At 39.0% G+C, this 12,241-nt stretch overlaps 1 protein-coding gene across 1 annotated transcript; it reads left to right on the top strand.

The window, feature by feature from the left end:
- Nucleotides 1–6,953: 6,953 nt before the first annotated feature.
- LOC137716781 (aspartyl protease AED3-like) lies at nucleotides 6,954–8,598 on the top strand. The gene has a single exon (XM_068456161.1). It carries the CDS (start codon nucleotides 7,116–7,118, stop codon nucleotides 8,442–8,444), a length of 1,329 nt encoding a protein of 442 aa, XP_068312262.1. The 5' UTR covers nucleotides 6,954–7,115; the 3' UTR covers nucleotides 8,445–8,598.
- Nucleotides 8,599–12,241: the final 3,643 nt, after the last annotated feature.

The raw sequence follows: 12,241 nt of genomic DNA, 5'->3' as shown, positions 1-12,241 counted from the left end.
TAATTACGAACTAATCTAAAAGGACAAGGTACTGTTTATAAATTGAGATGGATGAACTTGTTTTATGATTTCACATATGTTGAGTTATTGTCACCCACACAAGTTTCGTACTTTATCTGGATTGCTGCTTTGCCGGGTGCACCATTCCCACATAGTAAGGGCGATTGTGCAGGTGACATGTGTTAGTAGATACGAGGAGCTCTTGGGATAGCAAACAGAGAGCTTGGAATGATTAGGTTACCCCTATATCTTTCCTTGTATTTATCACTGTTTTAAAAATCGGCCTAAGCGGCCGCCTAGGCGCTGGGCGGTGGAGCCCAGCCTCGATTTTGGGCGAGGCATTTGGAAAAATCGGTTGGAAGCTAGGTGGTGCCTAGGCTGGCTAGGCGGGCCTAGGCGGCTCCTAGGAGGAGAGCTAGGCGGCACCTAGGCGGTCCTAGGCAGTTTATATATATATATATATATATATATATTTATATTTTTTTATTAATTGTGTGCTTTTTTCTTTTTTGGTTTCATGGTAGTATACTTATGGAAATGGTGTACCTAATTTGCAAATGATGGATTTACTACAAGTTCATCCAATAGTGAAACGAATTGGAGCACTTTTGAAGGGATACATACAAAGAAAAGAAATAAACTAGATACAACAAGGTTAAATAATTTAGTGTATGTCTAATCCAAAACAAGGATCATGATTCATGAACAAGAAGAATTTAGTCTATCATCCAAATCCTCCTTATTATGATTATATGTTTACTGTTTTTTAAATATTGAACTTTTTGGATGTATAATTTGTGTATACTTCTACTTCTATTTTTGCATTTTATCATTCTTTTATTATCCATACAAGTATAAATTTTTTTTAGGTGTAAATAGACACTTGACACACCCCGAGCGAAATCAAGGCACGCTAGCCGTCACGTGAGGGTGGCGTAGCCATGTGCACAGTGCGGAAGCAAAATATAAAAATAAAAGTATGAATAAATAAAAACCAAACTACTAAACAATGTAGTTAACTTACAAGTGCAAGTGTAAGTGTAACAAACAATATTTAGAGCACAGAAAGCCTATTGCAGTCCAGAGGAACAAACACTAGCTAAACACACCCAGATGTGGTCCTACACTGGTGATAATTTGTCAGATATGCCGTGGATTCCTTGTAAGCCACCAAAAGAGCAAACCAAAATAGAACCTGGAGGGGCGCAAAACAAAAAATGTGAGTGGGCAAAAACAAAGCTTTTCAAAATCATTTCATTATCAAAAGTTCTAACCCCTCGCCGTAAAACCTGTATAGTTTGCCAGAAATAAAATATACACATATATCAAAAACATGTTAAAAAATATGCCATGTCGAATGCCTCCACATAAAATATAAGTAATCCAGTCAATGTCAATCAATGCAATGTAACATGTTAGCCGGAGTCACCTAACGTGGCCTGTACAGCTGAATCTAGAGCTCAAATCCCCAACTCACTAACTATACCTGCACACGAGTCGGAAACACCTAAAGTGGTCTGTACGACAGGACTGAGTGTAAATAAATAAGCTCAAGTGCTACGATCACATGAAGATTGGGCGAATAATCGCGAGTCACCTATGAGTCGGAACCACCTATAGTGGTCTGTACGACAGGGCTGTGCACTTAACTTGGATCCAAGATGAGCGTGTGGTACGGGAGGTGAACATCACGTGAAAGACTGTGCCCTACTCTGGGCGGGAGCACTAACATCGGGGGTGCAAGTTATGAGCTCTCTATGCATCTCACGTAACCACTAATTCACAACCATAAACCATAAACTTACCTGTCACTTACCTGCGTGTCCGCAACACCAAACATACATATATGCAACTACTAATGCATAAATAAATATGCAAACGCTATGCATGGCATTTAAAACATATAAACATTCCATTTCATTTTCTGGGAAAAACCAAAAGTATATAGGTATATACGGAAAACCAAAAGCCCACTCACTGATATGTGGAAGGGTCGTAACCCCCTTGCCTTGAGTGACTGCGCTCGTCCTCGGGATAGGTTTCACCTATATGCGAAACAACTATAAAAATGTCAATTAAAGCACATAACCAAAACTACGTAATAACTTCTCATACAATGCTCAAATGGGGTGTGTGAATACACCAACGTGATCTACTCAACCTCACAAACATCCCCATAATTTTAAAATAATTTTTCGAGGCTCCACGCGCCTGCGAGGGCACGGCCCTACGCGTCTCCCACGCACGGCCACGTGCCAGGCACACTGACGGCGTCAGTTAACACCGTCAGGAATATTCTGTTAAACCCTAACAGATTCCGTTAAAACTGACTGACGGCGTCAGAATATTCTGTCCAAACTGACGAAATATTCCGTCTTATTCTCCGGCGAATCGCCGGTCGCCGGAAAACTGGAAAATTTTCAAATCTTCGTTTCTCACTTGTTTCTTCACCAATTTCTATGAAATTTGCACCAATGGAAAGTTGGAGATGAGTAGAACAACGTTATACCTATTTGAAACCTCAAAGATCACAGGATCTCGCCGGAGAAATTCGAGGAAAATCAGCCAAATTTGCAACTCACGATCCTGACGTCCAAATCCTTCCAACGAACCACCCCGAGTTTCCTAAGGACCTCATTAAGCTTCCTATAAGCTTCAAATTCTCTGAAAAACAACATTTCACGTGTGCATGAACAGTGACCAAAACAAAGATTCCTGGTTCGACGTGAAATTGAAGGATTCCTTACCTGAAATTGGTATGGTTGAACTCGTATGGTCTTCACGAACACAAGGGTATAATTTTCCACCTCGATCTGCAACGTTTACAAGGGTTTTGGGTCTCGTCTGTACAAATGGAGAAGTAGAGAGAGAGACTGTTCGAGACAGAGAAGGTACACGGGGGAAGGAGATAAGGATGAGGGTAAGTGTGTGGTCCAGATGCAACCAGCCAAACAACACAACAACCACCCAAAATAACAAATACCCACCAAGGGCAAAAACGTCAATTCACACCTACGGTACGAATAATTCGGGACGGGCTGTCACACACTTATTTACAAGATATATAATAAATTTACATAAATCCGCTTAGGCCGCCTAGGCGTTAGGCCCTTACCCGCCGCCCGACTAGCACCTAACAATTTTTAGAACCTTGGTATTTATTTTGGACTGTCTTTTTGGGAGCCTAAGGGCTTGTCACCCTAGTGAGCGTTAGTTACATTTTGTTGTAAATATTGTGAATTTCAGTTCAGTATTTCTTATTTGTATTTCCTTGCACCCATGCACCTGAGTGCCACATGTTAATCCTATAGACGTATGTCAAGATCAAGGCGTAACATATGCACCCTTCCATTAGAGATTGCATTCTTTCAATCATAGACATAAAATTGGAACTACATATATTGATCACAAAAGTTAATTCACGAATTTTCTAGTATGCATCGGTGTGTACTATTTATCGATATTTGTGACCGTTAAACTCTTACCTGTTAGATATTTAACTATACATCTAACTCTTCATTCTTCTGAAAAATATTATACACCAGAGTATATAGTAAAAAATTTAGTCACATCGTTTCATAATTCATGATTCATATCATGTGTGAAGTGTGCGGCACTGCATGCAACCTTGGCTGCCGTATGCTTTGTACCTTCTGTGGCGTTTGTAGAAAAGTAATAGACAAGGGTCTCGTGAGCGAGTACTGATGAAATTTATAATTGACTTGAGCATCTTCTAAAAAATATCCAAATCATTGTGCATTTGTTATTATTTGGATTGTATTTGTAGCATCTCAAAGTTGTGGTTTTGGAGCCTATTCGCAATTTTATGTCTTTTTTCTTTGGTTTTGGCTTCTATGGCCGTCTCTAATTGAATGGACTAAATATAATTTTGTTCAGATTTATAGCTTTGCAAGAAATTACTTTTTGATGAATAGTGTCAGACTATATTCATCTACTATCTCTAATCGAATGAGCTAAGCATAGCCTGTTCTTTTTGAAACAATTGAACCAAAATTCACGAAAAAAAAAAGAGGACCAGTCGTCGAGCTTCGTGTCTCTCACTAGGCCGAGGAAGCTCTATTTTAGCATTTTTTTTTTCTTGAGGTGTTTGATTCGGCTAATGTGATCAATGAAACTCCAAAAGTTAAACTTTGGAAATTTTGTCTCAACTTGTGAGATGAAGAACAATCAGCGAGCATGAACAATGATTCAATTGAGTAATAGCACGCGCCGTGGATTGGGTTTTGTTTCAACATTTGACAGTTAGATATGCATCTGCTATTGGTGACCCCAAGTAAACGGGCTGGGTATCAGACCAAACTTGGCCAACCCGATGCCTTTTCGGCCATGTTTTGACTTGGTGAGCTCCACTAATTAATTTTTAACCCAATCTTCATTTAGTGATGGGTTTTTTTTTTCCCTTCAAATCATGTCATATTTTGACCCTTTAACCCTCTCCATTGAAGATGAAAACAATTGTTGTGACATCCAAGTAATTGAGATTAACAGTGTAATCTCGTGAGTATGGTGGGGTAATGTGCCAAACTACAAACTAAGTGATAAAATCACAGCCACGAAAAGTGTTCTTTCGATTCTAACCCTTGTGAGTATTGTGAGATTCCTTATGGAACTCGAAATTAATTAAGGGTAACTTATATGTAATCGGGGTATGTCTTTCGATATTTCTTTCTCGCTTGTCATGTGATTGATTATACGAAGAGTGAAATAGGAACATTGAAAGTATATTTCTGACATTTATGATTGTTTTCCCTTAACCATGCTAGATATTGGAATAGTATCAATTGTGAGTGAACAATCATTAACATATAATGTTTGCGAGCCATGAATTAGCAACGATTGTGATAGCATCAAGTGCAAACTATTGACTGACGCTACAACAACTCGTTACCTATATATATCTAGTTTTTTTTTGTTTTGTTTTGTTTTGTTTTTGTTTTTTTTAAATCTTTTTAGAAATTGTAGGAAGACATATTCACATTTTTAGAGTTGGATAGTGATTTCTGCATAATCTTTTTGTCCTTTTCCGTATTTTTATTTATTTTTTGTATTTAGATTGAATGTTTTAAATAAAAATAAATAAATAAATAAAAGAGACTCACACTAATTGGGCGATCACGTGCATGTTGTTGCCCCCATCTCCCCATCTGTCAGAAAATTCAAAATTAAAAGGGAAATTTGGAAAAATAAACAAAATTTTGACTATGAATTGAATTTTAACCAACCATTATTATTTTTTATAATTCTAACCAAAATTTGACGTGAAAGTACATCAATACCCTTCTTAAACTAAATTAATTACAAAAATATATCATCTCCATCTATTCATGGTCCAAATTTTGACTATGTATCAAAACTCCCTCTGTTTTTTTATTTTTTTTATTTTTTTTCACAGGATTTCTGAGGTGTAATATGTCAAAGCCATCAAGGAGGAAATTAACAAGGTTGTTAAACTTGAGGAAGAGCTCGACATTGATGTCCTGATTATATTACCTGTCAATTAAAAATTATGTTCTCCTTAAGCTGAGGGAGTCTCTTATGCAGAAAGAATGCATTTTCCATTTAACTGAGTGTCAAAATATAATTGGGTCTTTGGAAATAATGTGCCTACCTTAATCAGCTTCTGCTGAGATTAGAAAGAGAATAATTATCCAGTCCGTTAGGTCTACAGGTGTTAATTCTATCAGACGAACGTTAGGGTTGAGTACTTTGGAGAGCAATTGTCTGGCTTTTCCTTTACCGCCAATGGGTAGGTGCAATCATATGGATCTCGATGAGTAAAACCTCCAATCGTCTACGATGATGTGAGCCGCCCCAAGCCTATAATTGTGTTCTGGTCATCTGCTGGTCAGAGCATGACTGCCCGCCCTATGACTGTTCTTGACTAAAGCAAAGTATAGATAGAAAAGATATAGGTTTGCAAATATTTTAGTTAAGGATGGGTATCGTAGTATTTTCATATTAAGTTTTGGTTAGATTTATAATAATTTGTAATAGTTGGCTAGAATGATCCAATTTTTTACTATTTTTTCAAATTTTCAAAATTAGAAGACACTAACACTAATTGGACGATCACGAGCATGTTAGTGGAGCCGGTGCCGGGCCATAGCGAAAAGTTTCTTAACCCCGTGACCGACCGCATCTCGGGATCGGCCCAAGTAAGGACAGTAAGCAAAGATGGTGCTGTCATTCACTGCTGCTATCCAAAACCCCTCCAATGGTGTCTTCTTCTATCCATTGCACACTTAAAAATGTAAAATCATACGACTTGAATTGCTAATGAGCTGGATGTCAAAATGGGTTCATAAAATACCATGACTTCATACCTAATGAAGTAGATCAACAATTCATTAGTTAAAAGTTAATGTAAAATTCACTCGACCTAAATTGAACATGAAATGAACTGTAAACTTAGACGTTTCAGATTCAAACGTTCACACAGATGTGAAAACATTCGACTTTACCTCATATGTATGGTTTTCAAGTGATTGTATCCACTCAAATTTCACCTTAGGACCTCGAACAGGCGTTAGTTATTCTTTATTTCCGAAAAGGAAAATAAGTTAAAAAGAAATAATGTCATCAGGAACCCTAAACCTAAAGTCTAACTTCCTCGCTTAGTTTGACTAATGTAATTTGATGTTTTGTGCAGTACTTATAACACATCCTAGGTCACACGACGCAATATTTGAGATTCACTCAGAAATTTGAAATTCACCAAGTAGCAGTAGCACCCCTCTATTTTCTCAGGCAGATAGATATGGAGGTTGAAGTTTAGGGTTTGAACTCTGCTAAATAACGACATTCTTCTTTTGGACCAATCAGAGAGCTTTGCTGTTTTGGGATCCTGCATATGAACTGATCAGTTGTCATAAGCTGCACATCCTGCAAACTCATCATTTTTGGGTGTATTCTCACCAATGGTCCCCATAATTTTCACATGATTTTATAGGATATTAACTTATAAATTCGCAGTAATTCTTGGGATGCATTGCTTGCAATAATTTAACTCCACCAAACTTTATATATATCTTGGCTCTCATAACCCTTGACGCACACTACAAGCTTTCTTTCCTCAGCTTATCTCGACTCCAGTCATGGACTTGAAGAATACTTCCCCATTTTTCTTCATTGCCCTATTGATCTCTGTTACCAAAGCCCTTGATCCTTCTTGTGCCTCCCAATCTGACGGCTCTGATGACCTCTCCATCATTCCCACCTACAGCAAATGCTCTCCCTTCTCCCCACCCAAAACAGACTCTTTGGTCACCACTGTCCTCAACATGGCCTCCAAAGATCCAGCTAGGGTTAACTACTTGTCAACCCTAGTGGCCCAAAAGACCACCTCTGCTCCGATTGCTTCAGGCCAGCAGGTCCTCAACATTGCCAACTACGTGGTCCAGCTCAAGCTCGGTACCCCGGGTCAACTCATGAACATGGTCCTAGACACTAGCAACGACATTACTTGGGCCCCATGTTCCGGCTGCACGGGGTGCTCCTCTACCACCTTCTCACCCAACTCATCGAGCACATATGGGTCACTTGAATGCTCAGTGCCCGAATGTGCTCAAGCTCGCGGACTCTCGTGCCCGGCCACTGGGTCTACTGGGACCAATGTTTGCTTCTTTAACCAATCGTACGGTGGAGATTCATCATTTTCTGCCACCTTAGTGCAAGATGCTTTGAGATTAGGTAAAGATGTCATTCCCAAATACTCTTTTGGTTGCATCAATTCCATCTCGGGTGGGTCCGTCCCTTCTCAAGGGTTATTAGGCCTGGGTCGCGGATCCATGTCGTTACTCTCACAATCCGGGTCGCTCTACTCGGGTGTGTTTTCGTATTGTTTACCAAGTTTCAAATCATACTACTTTTCGGGGTCACTCAAGCTTGGCCAGCCAGGCCAGCCCAAGTCAATCCGGACCACCCCACTTCTAAGAAACCCACGCCGTCCGTCACTGTACTATGTCAACCTGACCGGAATCAGTGTGGGCCGGGTTCTCGTACCGATTTCCCCAGATCTTCTAGCATTCAACCCTAACACCGGGGCGGGAACAATCATAGACTCGGGCACAGTCATAACTCGATTCGCGCCACCCGTCTACACGGCACTCCGCGACGAATTGAGAAAACAAGTGAATGGAACATTTTCGTCATTGGGAGCCTTTGACACTTGTTTTTCTGCCACCAATGAAGTTGTGGCCCCAGCCATTACGTTGCAATTCACGGGGTTGAAGTTGACACTGCCATTGGAGAACAGCTTGATTCACAGCAGCTCAGGCTCACTGGCTTGCTTAGCGATGGCGGCAGCTCCCAATAATGTGAACTCGGTGTTGAACGTGATAGCCAATTTGCAGCAGCAGAACCTTAGAATTTTGTTTGACGTTGCCAACTCTGTCGTTGGCATTGCTCGTGAGAGTTGTAATTAACTAGTTACGTCGGGTTTCTGGTGTTTTGTCTCTTTGTGTTGTATTTAAATTGTCGCAATGCAATATATATAGGTGATGGCTTGTGACAAATAAAAATGCAGGATAAGCCCTGCTGGTGTTGAATTTGGAGATGGTGCGTAAGCTGTTAATAATTACTGGAAAGAGAACTTAATTATTGGAGTTTTTATTCTGAATCTCTGATTGTGACTTGATGAGCTTTGAAATGAACTAATTTTGGAGTTCACATAACTATAACAGTAGCCATTTAGGTTAAAAGAACACAAGAATTTAATGAGGTTAGTAATTTGTGTTTTTGTTCTTGAGATCGCTTTGAGAAATTTCATTAGTAGAAAGAAGCAACTTTAGCTAAAAGAACTCGCTTGATTATCCTTTTTTGTTAAATCCTAGGTCTTAATTTATTTGTCACCTATTCTAAGCCATAAGCGTTTGATATTGTCAAACAATTAATTGTCCAGATTTTCGACTACAAATTTCGTCCCAACAATTTTGGTGATCCAAACCATAAAACGTAACAAAAACAAACAAGGTAGTGCAGAGGCCAAATATTTAACAATGTTAGACAACAACTGACATACAACTCACATTTACTCTTACAGTTGAGTCCCCTATTTGATTACGACTCAAGCAATTGAAGGTAACTAAATTCTTTTGCCTCAAGAATCAGGCGTTGAGTAATTCAACAAAAATGCAAATTCTTGACAATTATTGGGTTATAAGAGTTTGGAACAATGACTCCCATCGACCCGCCACTTTCATTATTGGGCTAACTCCAAAGTGGCTTAGAGTCTTAAATTTAGATTTGGTAAATGGGTCGTGTTTGTCATATTCACGTCCTTTTTATGTCATACTTATGATCATAATAGATCGTGTTGTGTCAAAACCGTTATCTTAACGGGTTCTTAACAAGTGACCCGATAACGACCCGCACGACTCTTTAACAAGTTGTGTCGTTGCGTGCCAAGTTAATGGGTCATACAAGAAATTGTCATGCATAATGTCAAGACGTGACAAACGGTAGTGTTCGTGTCATTTACGTGTCATTCCCGTTATTTTAACCTGTTTTTAACATGTGACCCCATAACGACCCGATTCGTATTGAACCCAAATCTGTTATTTTCATGTCATTTTTTGTCGAGTTAATATGTTGTGCAAGAAAGCCAGCCCTACTCAAATCTTTCTTTATCAAAGGCAAGATAGAACATTTTTAACACAACAAGGTTGGTGAAACTAGAGAACAAATCCACACAAGATAAAACATAATAAACTTGATAAAAACTTAATAAACTTAATAAAATGCATATATAATATTATTAAAAGAAGATGAATTTAGATGCCTCATTTATGAGAGAACTGTGAGATTTCTTGTTAATGTTTTGTCTTTTGTGTATTTGAATCAAAAGGAATTTCAGTGTTTTGGTAAGAAATCAGAGCAGAGAAAATGAGAATGAAGGGAAGTGACGGCTGCTCAACATTGCAGCTTTACATTCACACACACACACATATATATCATCAAAATGGTAAGGTTTTTGGTCCCATTTACGGTCATCAGTCTTATCTCCATTAAGAAAGAAGACAAAGGACTCTACCTAACCTTGTACTGTTCTAATCTTAACCATACAACCCAGTTTTAATCTGCCCTCCATTTGTCTATTCGGACTTGGCTAGAGAACTAGCCGTTGGTCTTTTGAACTCAACCATCATTTTGAACTTCGTGAATATGTTGAACACCTCAGACTTATACCTCATGAAATGTGCCCAACACATCCTAGTATGATCATCTATGAAGGTTAAATTTTTTTTGTTCTTACTCACTTTTGCAGTTTGCATTGAACCACAAACATCTATGTGGATAATTTCCAGAGATTGTGTAGCTCTCCAAGTTTTGCATGTCTCAAAACTATCTCTATGATGCTTGCTAAGACACATCCTTCACAGGTTTCATTTCCTTCTTGCAGCTCAGGTAGTCCTAGGACCATTTCCAGTTTCCGCAAGTCTCTCAAACTTTGAAAATTCATGTGGCTATATCTCTTATGCCATAGCCAAGTAGTCTTTGTGACACTTGTTCTCAGTGAGATAGACTGGCGGTAGCTTAGTAACAATGGAAAGCTTCTGTTTACTGTCATTTAAACCCTGGTAACCAAGTTCTCCAAGCCTCTGTCATCAAAGATTTCTACCATTAAGTCACCAAAAATAGAAAATAGCATGTAGTATCATCTGGCCTACACTTAACAAATTCTTATCAAGCCCAGGTACCAACAAGACTTCTTTGATATATCTTCTTCCTTGTTTTGTTTCAATATATCACCAAAGTGCTTCTACCAGTGGCTTTCACAAGTTGTCCGTTGCCCATTTTAACTCTTCCAGTAAATTCCCTGTCAATGTTGATGAGTAAAGACTCATGTGCAGTCATATGGTTGCTGCACACATTGTCAATGTACCATACACCTTTATTCTTCTCAATGGTAGTGACATTGCAAGCATAGAACAAATTTGTCTCCTCCTCAACTTTGTGCGCATATTTTACAGTTGATTTCCTTTAGAACCACAGTCCTTGGACAAATGACCAAACCTTTTACACTTGTGACATTTGGGTTTCCCCTTGAACCAACAAACACCGAGATGATCATAATCAGAGAGTTTGCAGAGTGGCTTTGTGCCTTATGCACTATTATTTCTCACAGGCAAGCTTGGTTTTCCTTCCCATTTTTTACTTTTCCCTTTCCATGTTTTCTTTTGTTGCTTGAAGTTGTTATATGACCAGTTGAATACCCTCTCTAGGATTAACACTAAAGGACTAAAATGCCCTTTCTATGGGCCCACCAGCATGCCTCTCTAGCCTTTGCTCAAAAGCTTTCAAAGAAGCCATAACTTCTTGTGCATGTGTCAATGTCCTTAGTTTACTCTATAACGTTACTATAGAATCAAAGGGTCTTGTCAAACTGATTAGTAATTCTGTACAAGTCTTTCCTTGGGTAGTTCTTCCCCAAGAGTTGTCATTTGGTTCACAGCATCAAACAATCTATTAAGAGGTTTACCCTCTCTCATGCGTGTATACCGGAATCACGTCTAAGAGATTGAAGTTCTACTTGGGTTATCTTCTTGTCACCTCTGTATTCTCTTTGCAGGACCTCTCATGGCCGTCTCTTCATGTGATATTCGGGGGGAAATGGCACCTGAAACTGCCCCTTGTATTGTTCCCAGAGCTTTAGCATCTCTCATCTCATTATCTCTCAATATATTTTTCAAATCACAGAGAGTTCCTCATCATCCTCTAACTCATCATCAGACTCTGGAATTTCATACCCTTCTTGAACCGTTTTCCAGTGGTCTTGTGACTTGAAGATGGTGGTCATCCTAATCCTTCAAAAGTCATAGTTCTCTCCGTTGAAAATATGAGCTCTAAGCTCACTGCTGCTTAATCCAGACTTCCTATCAGTTCTTGAATCGCTTTCTAGGCTCTGATACCATGTTAATGTATTGTATTTGTGTATTTGAATCAAAGGGAATTTCAGTGTTTCGGTAAGAAATTAAAGCAGAGAGAATGTGAATGAAAGGAAGTCACGGCTCCCCAACATTGCAGCTTTACATTCATATATGCATCATCAAATTGGTAGGTTTCTGGTCCCTTTTACAGTCGTCAATCTTACCTCCATTGAGAAAGAAGATAAAGGACTCTACCTAACCTTGTGCTGTTCTAATCTTAACCATACAACCCAGTTTTAATCTCACCCCTCCATTTGTCTCTTTGGACTTGGCTTGAGAACTAGCTGTTGGTC

This window comes from Pyrus communis, chromosome 15 (genome assembly GCF_963583255.1).
Source record: "Pyrus communis chromosome 15, drPyrComm1.1, whole genome shotgun sequence".
NCBI lineage: Eukaryota > Viridiplantae > Streptophyta > Magnoliopsida > Rosales > Rosaceae > Pyrus > Pyrus communis.
The sequence above is the reverse complement of the archived record's forward strand: the minus strand, read 5'-3'. Positions and strand labels throughout refer to the sequence as shown.

Bases quoted from the DNA above. Each gene is read 5' to 3' on its own strand.
- LOC137716781 (XM_068456161.1), top strand. From the start codon at position 7,116: ATGGACTTGAAGAATACTTCCCCATTTTTCTTCATTGCCCTATTGATC.